The sequence below is a fragment of the Larimichthys crocea genome, chromosome VII (genome assembly GCF_000972845.2).
Source record: "Larimichthys crocea isolate SSNF chromosome VII, L_crocea_2.0, whole genome shotgun sequence".
Classification (NCBI taxonomy): domain Eukaryota; kingdom Metazoa; phylum Chordata; class Actinopteri; family Sciaenidae; genus Larimichthys; species Larimichthys crocea.
The window spans coordinates 6,082,584-6,100,760 of record NC_040017.1 but is presented as its reverse complement, the minus strand read 5'-3'; the positions used below and the strand labels follow the sequence as shown (position 1 = coordinate 6,100,760).

The following is an 18,177-nucleotide window of genomic DNA, read 5'->3' as shown; positions in this document are numbered from 1 at the left end:
GGAAGAGGAGGAGGAGGGATGGAGGGAATGAAAGGAGGAGGGGGGGCCAAGAGACCCCGTCGCGTTTTGACCCTCCGAAACCTCCCCGCACACCGCACACCACCATCACCATCACCACTCCTCCTCCCTCCTCCTCAGCCACCCAACACTCCTCCTCCTCCGCCTCCTCCTCCTCCTCCTTCTCCTCTCCTCTTGAGACTGAAAACACCATCTCTCATTCCCAGCCGTGACATTTTCCAGCCTGTCGCCGTATGCTGCGCGGACAGCGAGCACAAGGAGCCAAAAAGGGGGAAAAGAGACGCTTTTTCTATCCGTCTCCCACACACACACACACACACACACCGAGCATCCCGACGGCTGCGAGAGCCGGAGAGAGAGGCGCACCAGGCGGAGGCGAGGCGCTGCAGGAAGCCGCTGCTCCCCTTTCCACCAGAGGTTTTCTGGACTACACCGGACACGGCCCGAACAGGAGTGGATATTTACGTCTCGGTGGGACATTTTACAGCTTTTACTGGAGCCGTGTGTGTGTGTGTGTGTGTGTGTGTTACTCAACATCTTCACCCAATAGCATTTAATAGGCTGCGAGCTTTATGACCGCTAAGTGTATTATAAACCATTAAGCTTACATCGGCAATATCTGCGTCCATAAAATCTCCAGTCCCATCATAATGTTGTAATATAAAACGCGATGGGCTCGGGGTAAACACACACAGGGAGCAGGCAGGTCTTCACTGTTTTTTTTTACCCACAGCTTTGTGTTTTTGTTCAACCATTACAGGCTGTTTTTTGCATGATGTGATCGTGTTTAAATCCGGAGTGTTTATGTATATTAAAAAAAATTATAATAATACTTTTATTTCCAGGACTCCAGGGACAGAGGGAAGGAGCAAACCTCGCTGGACTAACCGAGCAGCGCATCATCGTCTCCTGTGTGGGACTGGCTGTCGAGTCGCATGGAGAAGAGGGTAGGTCTGCTGATTGATTATCATTATTACCATTTATTGAAAATGAGAATTAGAGCAGAGCCCGGTGGGATAACAGATTGCACATCACCGAGGAGAAGAGGTAATTAAAAAGAGCATCATAATGGGAGCATATGAGTGGGGATCCTCTTTGCTCTGCTGGGTCTCTGGTCGGGTCTAGCAGCCGTACAAAACACAAGGCCCACTGAAAACAAGACTAGTGGACTCTGCTGGCATGGGCTTAATGTTAAGGGGAAAACATCAGAGAAAAGTGTCAGCAGGAGCACCACAGAAATCTTCTGTTTGTGCTATAAAAACAATTCAAAATAATATTCACATGCCACCGAAATGTTCATCATCTGAAACAACTTTACACCAGTTAGACTCTCTCATTCCTGAGGTGAAATGCACTTCTGTGGAGGTTATGTCAGAGGAACTGTAGATTTGGATCCAGTAGTGACTCCTCTCCTCAGAATATCTTGTTTTAATGTGATGTCAGCCAGGCGTTAGAATGGCACGTATGAGGGTTAGAGTGGTGTCGGTCATTAAGAGGCAGAGGAGAAGAGACGCAGCTCTTCAACTCAATAAGTAGGTCATTTTTTTTGCTACAGTGATTCAGAGGCATGGTGGTGGTGGAGGTGGTGGTGGAGGAGGAGAAACAGGCAGTGGCTGACGGGCAGCAGGCAGGCTGACTGAGACCTCTGAGTGGAAGAGAGCAATTAGAGATGTGCGTACAGTGTGTAGACAGAAAATCACTGCTGTATGAAAACAGAGCACACACACACACACACACACACACACACACAGAGAGAGAGAGAGAGAGAGAGAGAGAGAGAGATGTACCAACCACGGCTTAAAAATCTAATTTAAATTATTATTCACAGTCAAATATCTTTCTGCTGTTTGTGGGATATTATATCTACTTTCTATGGTTGACTGGATGTTCAGAAGAGAAGCATGCATGTTATATTTCACTGTCCCTTTCAACTTTATACTGTACTATTTTATTCTGCGCAGTAATAACGCTTTATGATAAACACAAGTCTACCAGTCTTCTTAAATTTGACGAAAATCAAATGGAGTTTGTTCTAACGTTAGGAGCATGTTGGGATCTTTTAAGAGTTTGAAAACTTTGAAGCACTGTGCTGATCTCAGATCTGTAGCAGTCTGCTTTGTTTGGTTTTATTTGTTGTAAATGCAGGGACTCTTCCTGTAGTCATAAACATTTCATAACTTCAACTTTATGTGTATTCCTACCAGCTTTCGCTCGTTTCGTGCGAGTTTGTTCCAACTTTTTGTTTGGCTCAGTTTTGTTTATACAAAATTCGGAAAAAAATTGACAACACTTAACGCAAAATTCATCAAGTTTTTGTTGAATGTTTGAATAATTTCTTTACGCAAAATCGTCCTGAAACAAACGCGCTTTTTCACTTTTATTTTCTAAATCGACGCGCTGATAAAGTTTGTTTTCTACTGGATTACGTTTAATGTAGAAAAGGCACGTTTGTTTTAGACGAAATCCATTATACTGAAAAAAAATGTAGATGTTTACAAACTTTATTCTTTATTAATAGTGAAGGAGGTTTATTAATGCGGTAAGACTTTTAAGAGCGTCTGAAATGTGAGACAAGGCTTTACCAAATTTCATTTTACTTCTTAATTTACAGAATTTAAAGCTGCACTCCAAAATAAATCCACATCTTTAAAGATAATATATGTTATTCCTACATTTCATGATGTGTCGCCGACTCTTCTCTGGCCCCGCAGTAACTTTTATGAAATATTAAATAAATAATTAAAATGTGTGATGAAAATGTTGTACTGCCGTCTGAAACCTGTTTACCAGCTCCGTGACTTTTAAAAAAGGAAAATTTGTGGAATTTGTCATCTCCTCTTGTGCGCTTTGATCCGTTTGACGCAAAGAAACACGATAGGGGCCGTGCGTAAAGAGAGACGCGCAATCCGATAGCGGTGATTGTGTTAATAGCCAGCCTCCATAAAAACTAGAAGGTGTCCCGGGCCAGGGCCTCAGAGCAGGTGCTTTCTGTGATCCCGGTGGACATATGGGACTCTGAAATACAACAATTTGATAAGCCATTTAGGACAGTGAGTTCCCAAAGAGGGGTCCGGAGACCTCCAGGGGTCCTGCAGAGGGGTCCTGCTGGAGGGCAGTGCATGCACATGAAGAGGGATAATTTAATTTCTCTTTTATTTAATTCCCAGAGGTTAAGACAGAGAGGATATGTATGAATAACTGCTTTCATGTTTGGTCTTACTGTTGCTGTCTCCCCACTTGCAGTTCACATATTAATGCACTCCACAAATAAACAAATGAATCTTAAACTGGACAATTTTGGAGAAAAAGTTTAGTGTTTGTGAGCCATTAAAAAGTATTTAGAGAGTCTGTCCCTGCTGTTACCTCCAGTCACACACTTCTGTAGTAAATCACAACCTCTTTGTGGTAGCCTGCCTGGGGAATAGTCTCTACACTTCACTTTTATGGCTTGTTAAAAATAACACAGAAGTGAAAGGTGTCCGGGGTCCAGGCCACCTAGCAGGTGCTGTCTGTCTGTGATCCCTGTGGCCCTGTGGGACACCCTTTAATCCAACAGAAGGAGAAACAGAGGCAAATCTGCTGACCTGACAACGTCACCTCAGAGACAGAAGCTGCAGTGAAGCACAAATTAGCTCCGTAACACAGAGAGAAGGAGAGAGGAAGAGAGGAGGGGGGAACAAGGGAGTCACACATGTATATTCATGATGCTACGTGTACGGGTGCTGTTTGTCTCTTGTATCTGTGCATGTGTATGTGTGTGATGATTGTGTCTGTGAGCGTGCCATATGTGTGCCTGATTCACTGTGTGTGTGTGTGTGTACAGGCCCCAGTGAGGCTGTCACAGCGGGTTGTGAGGGACGTCTCAGCACGGCTCCTGTCTAGTCTGAGTTTAGGAGGGAGGAGACAACATTAGCAGGCTCACCTTCTTTCTCATCTGCCTCTTTTCTCGTCTCCCCCTCCTTTTTCCAGAGCAGAGAAAATCTGCTTTTTTAGCCCGACTTGCTGTGCATTTTTTTAGGTCATCCATGTGTGTCTAAAAGGGTTTTTGAATCCAGAGAGTGGTAGGATTTCCAGCATTCTTCAGCTGAAGTGAAAACAAAGAGATCATCAAGGGTTTCTTATGAGGGAAGGAGGATATATGCACGCGTAGACTGGGTGCAGTGACATTAGTCTACCAATGTACACACACACCCTGGGAGTAATATATAGCCACAGTAGATAATTGTAAATATTAGAATAAAAGAAGTTTGTGCTTTTCTGACTGTTGATTTTTGCAAAAATGTAGATTTTTTTCACTAAAATCTACAAATACATATGTGTGCACACGTAAGAGCTGCAACGGTTTTGATAATTGTTGAAGTCATTTTTTAAGCAGAAATGTCAGAACTCTCAGAACCCTGTACAGCTTGTCAAATGTGAGCATTTGCAGGCTTTCTTCTCATTTTCTATGATAGTTCATTGAATATTTTCTAAAAAGAAACAAATTTAACACGTCAAATTGAGTTTGGGAAATTTTGATGGGCTTTTTTCTTCTTCTTTTTTTAAACTATTTTCTGACATTTTATACACCTATCAGATTAATCATCTATGAGAAAAATGTGAGTTGCAGCCCTCTCTCTCTCTCACACACACACACACACACACACACACACACACACACACACACACAGACACACAGACACATGCACACAAAACATGCAACATTAAATGTGTAATGGCAGCAGAAAACACACACAGCAGCGGTAAAAACCACAGCAGCAGACCTCCTAACTGAGTGTCCAGTAAGCTGCGTCACTGAAGCCCCCCTGACAGCTCAGCCACGTAATAAAATCCCAATATGATTCAATGTCAGACAGGCACAGATGTCGAACGTGTCTCATGTTTTCTGTATTTCCATCTAATTGTGTTTCAGTATGAAGAGCTGGTGCACTACTCAGGGTCGGAGGGCATGTCGGTGGGGGGGTACGGGGACGATGTCAGGCCATTTCCTCCCCCACAGTACGGACCCACCATCCCCGACTCCCTCAAACACCACAAAGACCAGATCTATGGGTAAGCATGTGTGTGTGTGTGTGTGTGTGTGTGTGTGTGTTTGAAACCTTAGATGTGGTGGAAGGAATGATTTATTTAGCCTGTTAGTGGCTAGAAAGTAGTTTAAATTACATTTGCACTTTAAGCAGCTTAACATATATATTTGTCTACTGAATGTGAATACATGTGAAGTGTTTACAGCTGTCTGATTCATAAATACTGTGCTATAAAGTTTCTTGTAACACTTTCTGTAAATGTCAACTGTTACCGTGTTTATGTAAAGTATGTTAACTGTCTATGTGTGTGTCTGTGTGTGTGTGTGTGTGTGTGTGTGTGTGTGTGTGTGTGTGTGTGTGTGTGTGTGTGTGTGTACAGTCACCCACTGTTCCCACTGCTGGCCTTAGTGTTTGAAAAGTGTGAGCTCGCCACCTGCTCCCCTCGAGACTCCACCTCACTCTCAGCCACCTCCCATCTCTCCGGGATGACCAATCACAGCGACGTCTGCTCCTCGGAGTCCTTCAACGACGACATCGCCGCGTTTGCTAAGCAGGTGAGCCCGACAGCCCGTGAGAGCCAATCACAGATCAGACGTCAAAGTTTTCAGATTTGAAATGGTTTTGTTTTGTGTGTCCCAGATCCGTTCAGAGAAGCCCATATTTTCTACCAATCCCGAGCTGGACAACTTGGTAATGAAGCACACTGACATCACACTTATTCTACACATGCATTGTGGGATATGTATTGATAAATTCTGCTCTCCACAGATGATCCAAGCCATACAGGTGCTTCGCTTTCATCTACTGGAGTTGGAGAAGGTTGGTGCGAGAGAAGCATGTTTTTATTTTAACACTTAACGCTTCATGGGCATTGGTATAATTTTTAAGAGACACTTGGACCTCTCCTTTATTGTTCACAGCTCTACTATGAGTTTTAGGACATGGTCCTAACAGTATGCGCTGACCAATGTGAATCTGTTTCTGAAGGTGCACGACCTGTGCGATAACTTCTGCCATCGCTACATCACCTGTCTGAAGGGCAAAATGCCCACAGACCTCATCCTGGATGAACGGGAGGGCGGCTCCAAGTCAGACATGGAGGACTTCACTGGATCCTGCTCCAGTCTGTCGGAGCAGGTGAGACAAATGTCAAACATTCACCTGTCCAGCTGCATCCGCTGGATGTCTGAAAGATGACTCCTTGCCCCTCCCCCCAATCACAACGGCTCTCTGTCTTTCTCTCTCACTGCAGAATGCATCATGGTTACGGGAGCCAGATGAATGTGCCACTACTCCTCTGGGAACACCAGGCACCTGTGGCCTGCCTTCACTCAGCACAGCAGACAACTGTAGCGACACAGGTAAACACACACACACGCACACACACACAATGAAAATAATGCACACAGCAAAGATACATGCAGGGCATCAAAGGTGTGAATGTGTACAAATAGCCACATACATTAATAACCTACAATTCATGTATAACATATTATGGACCCAAACCTGCTGAAGGGTGTTGTCTGTCACAACACCATGCTCAAAATAAAAGAGTGAAACGTTAATCATAGAGTGGCAGCTCTAGGAAATCATTTATAATTTTGTATCTCGTTGTCTAATAATTTCTGTTAACATTTACACATAAGAATGTATGAATTATTGGCACTATTAAAGTGAGTTTGCATGTAAATGTGGCCAATTATATACACAATCAAATTCTACAGGAAACACTGAAAACTAATGATTTTTTTGGCTCGGAAAATATTCAAACTTAACCGTAAAAACTATGCAGTCCCTGAGGTTTAATACGTGCATCTCTTCAGGTGACGGTATGGACGGAGGAATGGCCTCCCCCAGTACAGGAGAGGAGGACGAGTCCGACAGAGACAGGAGGAACAACAAGAAGAGAGGGATCTTCCCCAAAGTGGCCACAAACATCATGAGAGCGTGGCTTTTCCAGCATCTGTCGGTGAGAAAGCTGTTTTTTACGTTCTCATCGGGTCCAAGTGAAACGGTTACACGCTGAAATATTGAATTTGGACAATAATTAAAACACAAGAGCTGTAAGAAGACAAAGAAAAGCTTGTGTATCGCTGAATGGGAGAATAATTACTGACAAAGAGGATTTAGTGTGAGTCAAAACGTCACTGACAAGAGCAGTCAGAGACGGGAACGGAGTGTATAGTGGAGGTCAATTAAATTAAATGAAAAAAAAATCAGGGGATTAAGTGATTATGTGAATATGCTCGCTATCGAATAACTGTGGAAGTGATAGAAATGGAGTGAGTAATTGTTGGTGAGGTAATTAGCTACTAAATGAGGCAGGTCAAATGTTGCTTCACTCCAATTATTACAGTGCATGTGTATGTATGTGTGTGTGTGTGTGTGTGTGAGAGAGAGAGAGAGAGATACAGAGTGTATGTGAGGGGTTTCTGAGGTTGAAAATGTGAGCGCAGACGTGAATTCAGATCATCAGGTCATCTGTATTCACACTGAGATTTCTCTCACACACATTATTCCATTGTAGATTATTATGCACGAGTAAGCCTCGAGGTTATTCACACACCCAGCATGCAGCGTCCTGATTTCTTCTAACACTCTGCTCTGTGTGTCCTCTCCCAGCACCCGTACCCGTCTGAGGAGCAGAAGAAGCAGCTGTCGCAGGACACGGGACTGACCATCTTACAGGTCAACAACTGGTCAGTGCGCTCTCAATCAATACACTAATTCAAGCCCTGTCACACATCAATAATCAGTTAAACCGTCGTGTTTAAATGCAGAGCGTCAACTTTCAGTGGTTGTCTATGTCTATGTCGATGACATACCGGCTGTGGATATGAACAGTATCTATATTTTACACCTCGCTTAAGTCGCCTTTCTTGCTTAGTATCTCTTTATTGTGCACATTTTGTGCATATAAATGTCAGATGGATAAAAGGTAGCACATTTACCAGACTTTTAGAGAAGACTGTAATCTAGTTTATTACAGAGGAGCTTGTAACAGAGCAAGAAATGTCCTACTAAGCATTTTTTTCTGAAGCTGCAGTGCCGTAAAAATCCATTTGCTCTATGTTCATAAAACAGAATAGCAAATCAATATCCAATAATCAGATGGTTTACTGCGCCAAATTCCCTATTCACTCCCCAGGCACACATGTATCATCACAGGCAACACACACACACACACACGTTAGTTCTTTCGTTCATAACGTTTCTGCACCTGAGATATTGATACGTGAACACACTCAAAACCAAAATATGAAGTGTGTTATATGTTAAACAAATAGATTTTGTAACCTGATAACTTGCATGTTTTATTTGCAGCCAGCACACACACACACACAGCGATCAGTGCAGATCAATCAATTATCACAGGCCGATCAATATGTGCTCTGCCCTAACGTTGATTTACTCTGCCCTCTGAAAGGGTTAAGTGGTTGTAAAATGGAAAAGGTTAATAGTCTCCCGGTCAGCCTTTTTCTCCATTAACGCTTGGCCTCGTCCGTCTCTCTCTCTGAACTCACTATTTCCTGTCTCTATGTCTCTTGCCCCCATGCAGGTTCATCAACGCCAGGAGAAGAATAGTTCAGCCGATGATCGACCAGTCAAATCGCTCAGGTTGGTGTTGTTCGCTCACTAGGTAAACAACTTGTGTATGGGTGTGTTGTATATTTGTGTCTGACGGTGTGTGTGTGTGTGTGTTGTCTCACAGGTCAGGGTGGTCCCTACAGCCCAGAGGGAGCAGCTCTTGGGGGCTACGGGCTTGACGGACAGGCCCACCTCGGACTTCGAACAGCAGGTACGGTAGCTTGTAGGAAAATACGGCTCATGTTCGCATACTGACAGCTCAGAGAACAAAATACAACACTCCAGGACAAGGCTGGTGACATTTTACTGTGAACAAAACACATGGGAACATTGGCAATGTAGTTTATTTTGACTCAGTCCCACATACAGATTGGTGAGAGAGAGTTAAAAGTATGAAGAGATGGACTGTCACACGTTTGGTTCATTCATTGGATTTGTTGACAATAAAAAGAATATATAAATATCACCAGCCTCAAGTCCACTTACGGAAAAAAAGAATATGGCATTGAGTTGAACTAAGAAATCTTAAATAGAAAATAAGGTATAAGTATTTATACTCTACTTAATCCTCACTGGTTTTTTTTAATAAATACTATGAATATAAATATTTATTAGCATGACAGTGTCTCACTCGCCATTTAGTGGTGTGTTAGGGGTGGTTTCTTTACAGACTTCTATGTCTGAGAAGACAAGATTTTGTGGGAAGCTTTAAAGGAACAATCTGTAATTTAAATGTGAACCAAAGGTTAGCTGACCAAAAAATCACAATCAAAGATTTATTACATAAATAAATCTATGATAATAATATTTTCAGACACTCTTAAACGTCTCAAAAAGCATAACATAAGGCTCTGTGACCCACCAGCAGGTCACAGAGCCTTATGTTGAAATCTTGTAGGAATCTGAAAGTATAATATATATATATATATATATATATATATTATACTTACTTACTTGCATAAAATGATGAAGACTTAGAACAAGCTGATGTGGCACAGCCAGGCAGAGTGGAATAAGAGGATCTGAAGCTGCTTAGATTGAAAGAAAAAGGGGAAACAATATGTAAGGAGGTTAAAAAAGCAGGAGAGCATGCTTATATTTTAAGTTATGATCTGTTGAAAAAGACATCTTCTCTGAGATGTCCAGCTAAATAAACAAATAATTGATTTAGGCTTAAACGACCAGTTTCAGTGCAAAGTGGACGGAAAAGCTGCAAATTCTGTGAAAGTAAAATTACATAAATAAATGAAATCTAAACATTTCCTCCACGTCTCCCCACCAGGTCTCCAGGGGATGTCTTCTCTGCAGGGTGAATACCCCGGTGCTCTACTGTCCCAACCAGGCTACCCTCCCCACCCGGGACCCTCCCTCCACCCCTACCCGGGTCCACACCCCCACCCCGCCATGCTGCTCCACCCACCACCACACGCACACCCCGCAGAGCCGCTCCTCGCCCAGGGACTGGACATACATGCACACTAGCTGTGGGGGGAATCGGGGTGTGTGTGTGTGTGTGTGTGTGTGTGTGTGTGTGTGTGTGTGTGTGTGTGTGTGTGTGTGTGGTGTGTGTGTGAGCAAATTACTGTATGAATGTGTGTGTGAGCTGAAATATATATATGTGTGTGGGTGTGTGCGTGTGTGCGCGTGCGCGCAGCTGTGTATGTGTAATGACACATACAGAGCACTATTTAAAGAAAAAAGACACATTGCTCCGAAAGTTTACATTCCCCACTGAAAGACACTGACCTCAATGTAGCTGTTCAACTCTCTAACACACACACACACACACACACACACACACACACACACATATACATACACACACAGTGTAGACATAAATATTACAAATACACACACACACAGTCTGGACCCACAGGTTTAAGCCATACCTCTTTCAGAGTAAAAGTGCTTCCTCCTCTCCAAACGTTTCCACTGTGTCCTGTGGGTGAGACACATGCTTTAAAACTACACTTCCCATCATGCCTGCTGAACCACAGGAAAAAGGTCGATCAGAGCAGACGGACAGATGAATATTTATCCCCAGACTTTGCAACGGCACATGGATGTTACTGGATGGGACTTGATCCTGTGAACACGCCTTCTTCACTACTCCCCGTCTTCCTTCACACGTTGACTGTCTCACACAGACACACCTTCACACACACTTTATTTAAAGCTGATTTGAGTTTTTTCTTATTCTATTTTTATATTTATGTGTGCCACTCCAGGTGGATGCAGCTTCACGTGAGCTTGTTAAATTTATTAGTGCTCCTCCTCAGCATGAAGCTAATACACTATGAATGACTTCCTGTCTGCCTCGCTCTCGTACCACTGACCTCCTTAAGACACCAACAGGTGTCCGTTACCTTAGGATCTTTCCTATACACACAACTCACACACACACACATAGCAACACACACTACACTGAAAGCCATTTACACATACACGCACACACACTCTTCTGTAAGCATTTCTAGTTCATTTTTTCTTGTCTGTCACGCGGTGTGAGGGGAGCTGCAGCCAAAGGACTCTTGAAACATTTCGGCTCCCTCTCTACTCTGCTCGGACTGCTGAAACGTTTCTGAATGATGATGGGAAATACAGTTAAAGTATTAAAATGTTTTTTTTTGTAACATTTGTCACTGGTCGTCTGTTTGTGTATGTTGTCTGATGCTACCTGTGGACAGGTTATTGACCTGGTGTGCAGCAGGACTCATTTGTTTGGAGTGTATAGAGGCAGTAGGTAGTTATTGTGACGGAAATGAACATTTATTTTTGTACAGTTTTATATTTTTAAACAGGTTTTTAGTAACTAAATTAATATAGAAATGTCAGTGTGCATAAAAGTAGATAAAAGCTCCAGGAAGATCTTGTAAATAAAAATATTTATAATAAATATAGTATTTACTTAAGTAAAAACAAACAAAAAAACAAAAACAACAAATGGATTCAACAACATTTGGATTCTGATTTTGTATAATTATCAATTATGCATTAATTTGTATAGTAAATTATTAATTTGTATAATAATTTATTTATTTATTTAATTCAGTGTTATGTATATATTGCTAAATTGCTAAAATAAAATTAGGAGGAGGTTTAGATTGTTTTCTTAATAACATTATTTATTTAGACTCAACAATTCCCACCATGAGCAAGCACTTGGGGATGGTAGCAAGGAAATGGTTTCTTTTAACAGGCAGAAACCTCGAGCAGGACCCAGCTTATGTTATTACACACAAACTGCAAATAATTTGATTGTTTATGTAATTTATTGTGTCGTCCACCTACGACTAAGAACCTAAGTACTAAGAAAACATATAATATTACATTACAAACAAATAATTTCTTCTGTCCTAAGATAAATAAGTGCCACTGAAAGTTGTCTTCCTTTATATACCATGAACATTTTTTAGAATCATAAAACCAGAAGAAGTCATTAAAAATTACATTTTACTAAAAAAGTACATACCTGGGGACAGCAGGAGAAATAGAACCAAGATTAGACACAACCAGAAAACATGCACACATACAAAGCATCAGAAACATTCACACACATGGTCAAAAGTAACATTTTAAAAACATCCACGAGACAACACTGCCAAGTTTAAATGCGCTTTGAAATTAATTTAATTTATGTGGTGCAAAATACTGAAAGGAAGACAGTCCAAGTTCAGTATTCATGAGGTATCAAGAGTCAGCCCTGAGATCTGCTCTGATCAAATGTCATTCTAAATTGGTGAAGAGATATGATTAACTGAGGCAGCTTTTTCAGGACACAGTTATTAAATAAATGATAGTATGCACTGATGGTTTTCCCCTTGGTGCTAGGGAGGACCAGCCAACTTTTTGCTATAGTAGACAGTGATGAGTATGATATTTATCGCCTGTAATAAACTGTAAGGCACAGTGGTAAACTGAAATGAGCAGTGTGAGAGTACAGAATATCTTTATGGTCAAGCATAGACCTGATGGTTAATTGTACAATGGTGTTCTTGTCCTCAAGAGAAAAACACTCTTATTATGAAATTAAAAAGCCATTTTTATCCTAACCATTCTGTGCCAGTTGTTGATGTTTAAAAGTAAGACTGCAGTCTCACCAAATATTTACAGGACTGAATAACGTCAGTTTCAGTATCACTAAGTGTATGGACGGCAGGAAAATGTACTCTAGAATTTAGGGAATAAAACACATTTTGTTTTTTTTGTTAAAGACAAGCTTGAGTTCAGGAAGAATCATGTGCATAATTATGGATATTATTACATTAAAAGTTATTGTTACATTATTACAAGTGTAGTGAGTAAAAATAGAGTCTATGTAGATTATAAATAATAAAGGATCAAGTATAGAACCTTGTGGTACCTCCTTGGATATAAAAAGGGAAGTTGAGTACAAATCATTGTAATACAGTATAATTAACAATAAAAACAAAAACATAAAAGTGGACTTCGTCTTCAATTTTACTTACCAATAACAACAACGAAAACCAAAAAGACAACCGGAGATGAGACAGCATGAGGGTCCCATCGCATAGTCAAATTAAGGTTACATTAATTAAACTATATATGACAAAGACTCCAACAGTGTTTCATGAAATTAGAACGTGAATTTTGATTAATTTCTTTTCAAGCATACCTTGTTTGGGTGACAGCAATGTCACAGGAATACTACATTAAAGAGTGGTTCCAGGGACCCTGCATCATGCCTTCAATCTGGCCGTATGGGCTATCTGAGTGTGTTTCTTCTTTTTACTTCCAGAACAACATTCCTGTGCGTTCCTTCCATTTCCACCACTGTGTGCAATCAGCTATAAACATCAGTGGCATACAGTATATATGGTTTAAAGACACAACAAATTTTAAGCCCTCTCCTCCCCTTCATTCACAACTTCCCAAAGCCAAGCAGGAATGATTAAAAACAGCCAAACACAGCTTGTGTGTTCTTGATTTACAATAATCCGTACCACTCACCATACCATTTTGGCTCCTTCGTGAGATGTTCAGACACTTTTTTATAAACCAGCATCAAAGCCGTTCACTTCTAGAGAACCTTTTCTTGATAAATAGTGTAATCTTCCTGCTTTTTTCCAATCATAAGTCACGTCACTCCATCCCCTCCTCTGACTATCTGTTTAAGTCTGACGGAGACCTCAGGCTGCAGCTGCAGTGATCTGTCACACAGGCTGGATTATCACAGGGAGGGTAAGGAACTTTCTTCTTTAACGCTCCATAGCACAGACCAGAGCCCCTTGTGGCTTGTGTAGATCTTTTCCAGCCCTCACATTCCTCCTTATCACTGAAATTAAGATAATATCACGCGCCAGCACATACAAACACTTAAAACAATCTCTGTTTTCGTTTCTAACCTTTCCCCTTGCAGCTCCTGATGAACACGCCCCATCTGTAACCTTCACCTCTTCTCTGAACTATATCCTTTTAGCCATCAAACATCCATACATAATTCCACCTTTTGCCACCCTACATCCACCCACAGCACCCAAAACACACAACAAACACTGAATACACCCCACCCTGCCCCCATTCGGCCTGGAGCAGGGGGGGGAGGGGTCAGGGGCCAGAGTGCAAACAGAGGTCAACAGGAAATGGCTGTTCTCCCTGGCACCCAGGTCCTGACCTCAGTACCCCTCCACTTTTCATTTCTCTTTGTCACCCCACACATTCACTCTGAGGACATGTTGGTCAGTATGGGCGTCCTTACTTTTACTCTTTCACCTCTCCACCACTCTCTTAACATGTAAAACAGAGCAGCAACTTTTGTCTTTTCAGCCCAATCCGTTTTTACAAGGTGAACTCTGGTTTACCACAAAGCTCTTTGTGGGAAAACCTTTTCATTTAAATGTTTCATGACATGGTGTAATGTGTAAACACTCATTCTTCCAGTTGCAAATGTGGCCACATGTACGACAAGAAACATACACTGTCCATACCATTTTAAGTATCTTGTTTTAGGTCAATATAAAACACATCAGTCACTTCTAATCTTTCCTCAGACTAAAAAAGAAAACAAAATGGAAAAATACATTCATACAAGTACACTGTTGTGAGCAGTTTCTTATTGGAGCTGAAGGATGAAGGCTGTAAACATCCTCCTTTGCTGAGCTGTACATTTCTGGGAAGCTTTGAGCACCGCAATCGAGTGCCGTTATATTCGTGAGATGGCAGACATCTATATGGCAGATATCTCCAAAACACTGCAACTCATATCAAATCAATCTAAATGGATAAATGAAGATATGAACTTTGAATTTTGGGGGTGAACAGTCCTATTAAAGACTAAGAGTCTATACCACAGCAGTATTAAATTGCATTTTGAAGAACAGAAAAGGCCAATATAGTGACCTGAACCACATTTTTAACATGAACCAAAACTACCAGATTTGCCTAACCAAGGTGCATTTGCTGCATAAACCTCACCACTCAAGATGTGAACCTCAGTCCTGTGTTTTGTGCAACTTTCTGGCAGTACAGAAATGTAGCAGTAATTACATTTACCTACAAAGCTCAGGTGACTAAACAAATATAAACTTAGCATATAAATGTAATTTAATTTTTTGTTTTTTCATTTTTATTTTTTATCAGTATCAGCCTTACAAACTCTACAAATTTCTACAACTGCTGAACCTGTTGCTCTGCTGTATAACAACGATCCTAAATGTATAATCCTCCGACCCAGGCAGCAGAAGAATCAACAGCACACACTTTATTCATACATCAGTGTAGAGCCCTCACGCACATAGTATAATTCATAGTCAACAGCCTCAGCTTATGATTGGTTCAGACAGATTGCCAGCCTGTTCTCTCACCAGCGCAGACTCCATTAGATGGTGAGAATTAGACTGCATAAAATCTATTGACTTCATGTTGACAAATGAAGAGCAGAGGTGAAATGGGAGCAAGAGAGTGCTTGAACGCATTTATGTGCATTGTGTTTCGACGGTTGTGTATTGAAAGAAGAGAGTATGGAGGTGGACAGAGTGGCACTGTGGTAGATGATTCAGACTTACAATTTCACAAATCAGAGGTGTGAGGTTTGGAGTTAGGAGAAAATGACTGAAGTGAACGACACATTTTTGTGGGAGATGTTTTCCATAAAATTCCCACAGGCTGAAAACATTTTGTTTAAATGACAACAGTGTGATTGTCGTGAAATGACACTGCAGCACTTGTACAGTGTTGGCCATGAGCAGGATGTCTTCATATATATATATATTGCGTTAGTGCCACACTCTTTATAATGTCTCCATCATTTTCAAGAGTCCTACTGGTTTGAATTTGACCATTTGGGCTATTGAAGCAAAATGAATACACGTGTGTAATGTGAAAATGTGCACGCCTGTGTGTGTCAGCGCATGAATATGTGTGTGCATAAATATGTACAATTCCATTTTAACATAAAGTGTGTGTGTGGGTGTGTGTGTGTGTGTGTGTGTGTGTTGGGGGGGGAGGAGGGGAGTACTCTGGTGGTCATTAATCATTCAATTACACACCTGTCAGAGTTCAGACAAGTGAGAGGACGGGAGGGGTGGTGGGATGGGAGGAGGGGAGAGAAAGAGAAAGGAATGGAGGAAGAGCAGAGAGGAATGACGGAGAGGAGGAACGGGGAAAAAAAGGGGGAGCAGGACGGTTAAAAAGAGAAAGAAAACGAGCCAAAGTTTTATTGTGTAATAGTGTGTGAACGAGCTGTGACAGAGGCAAGCTGCTGGACGGTGACAGCTTCTGAGAGGCCGCAATAAACACAAAGACATTTATATGTGTTATAGGGGGATGAGTGACGGATGAGGACAGGACAAACTGTGAGGATTACTGTGCTCCAAGTGAAGCAGCACGAGGCATCTTATTTTAGTGTGAATGAGTGTTTGACAGTTATCAAAACAAGGCAACAGAATATGCCAAAAAAAGTGGAGCTTTAATATGACATGCAAAGGCAGATTCAATTTAGTTACTGTAAGTCTAATGGTTACATTTGCTGAATAAAAACTGTGCTCAGATTCTTGAATTTCATTTTAAAAACTGGATAATTATTCATTTCTTAGTTCACAAAACATTGATGTACTTTATCTTTTGTAGTAGCAGGATGTAATACATAGTGAGCATTGGTGGAGAAGGTAAATACTTTACTAAAATCTCGAGAGATGCAAGATAAACTATTACTATGTTATGTACCAGAAGTGAAAGTACTCATAATTCAGAAAATTGGATCTAGTGAGTGTTAGATATCATACTTTAACAATGGATTATTATTACTTGTGTGTAAGCAGCATTTCCCTGTTGATCTACTGTTGGTTGAGGTGAGGTGTGTTCAAATGTCTGTATATAACACTGGCTAGTTTTATTTGTGATAATGTATCACACAACATGTTTTCTTTGTGAAGATTCCGTCTGTAAAGTAACAAGTAGCTATAGTTGGCAAATATATATATAGTAAAGGTCTGAATACTCTGAATTGTAGAAGTAGTCTGAGTACCTCAAATTTGGTCTTCAGTACAGTACTCGAGTAAATGAATTTCATTACATTCCACCATGGAAGAGGAGCACAAACATTATATTTTCTCACCAAAATCTGCATTTGTTGTCTTTTATTTAGTTAGTTAGGTAGTTATTTCACTCATGATCACTGTAAGAGTGTTTCTTTTTGTCTGTCAGTATTGTCACTGCATGTTTGTACTGGTTGTCTCCTATTTTCTCATTTTATACAGTATTATATATTGTGTATATATTGTATATATAAGTGTTTGTATATGTGCATGTGTGCACCCCCCACACTTAATCTTTTGTGTGTGTGTGTGTGTGCTGCAGCCTCCATGTTTAGCTGCAGTACCTCAACTGCCTCAGGCCACAGCCATCTGTGCCTCCTCCCGACTCCATCCTCATTTCACATACACACAAATACACACACTCCTCTTCTCTTCTCCGTGGACCCCCCTCCACCGCCCGCCGCCACCACTGCCATATATCTAATTTATGGCCCTGGTGAGTGCGTTACACACACTCATGTATGCATAATATATCACACGTGTGAAAGGACTGTGTGTGAGCGAATGAGTGTGTGGTACAATGTATAGCCCAGGAAAGTCTTGACCACAACTCCTTCCTCAATGCTTCCCTACAATTTGCTGTGTGTGTGTGTGTGTGTGTGTGTGTGTGATCCAGAGTGTATCTATGTGTTTCTTTCTCAGTCCTCCACCAGTACTGACAGCACTGATAAAGTGTGAGAAGAGGAAGGGAATGTGTGTGTGTGTGTGTGTGTGTGTGTGTGTAAAGGCCCAGCTGTTTCTGGGCTTGACATCCACATGCAGGCAGAATGCCAGATGTCTCATTAGGCAAATTTGATTGGCTCGGTCATTTAGAATGCAGCGATGATACGGTTCCTGTGTGTACATGAAGGTGTGTGTGTGTGTGTACATTTCCATAAGAGGCCCACATAACTATTTACATGTGTACATGCCTCATGTATGTGCATTTATTAACTATTTGGTAACGTTTGAATTCACAGTCCGTTAATTGTAACGACAAAAAACTACAT

General features: G+C 41.3%; 1 protein-coding gene across 1 annotated transcript; it reads left to right on the top strand.

The window, feature by feature from the left end:
- Nucleotides 1-122: 122 nt before the first annotated feature.
- Nucleotides 123-10,189, top strand: meis3 (myeloid ecotropic viral integration site 3). Its single transcript, XM_019270084.2, has 13 exons — nt 123-489; nt 864-965; nt 4,931-5,070; nt 5,425-5,599; nt 5,685-5,735; nt 5,814-5,864; nt 6,033-6,182; nt 6,298-6,406; nt 6,869-7,014; nt 7,668-7,744; nt 8,605-8,663; nt 8,758-8,844; nt 9,916-10,189. The coding sequence occupies exons 2-13, from the start codon at nt 954-956 to the stop codon at nt 10,113-10,115; spliced, it is 1,257 nt and encodes a 418-aa protein (XP_019125629.1). The 5' UTR covers nt 123-489; nt 864-953; the 3' UTR covers nt 10,116-10,189.
- The last annotated feature ends 7,988 nt before the right edge of the window (nt 10,190-18,177 follow it).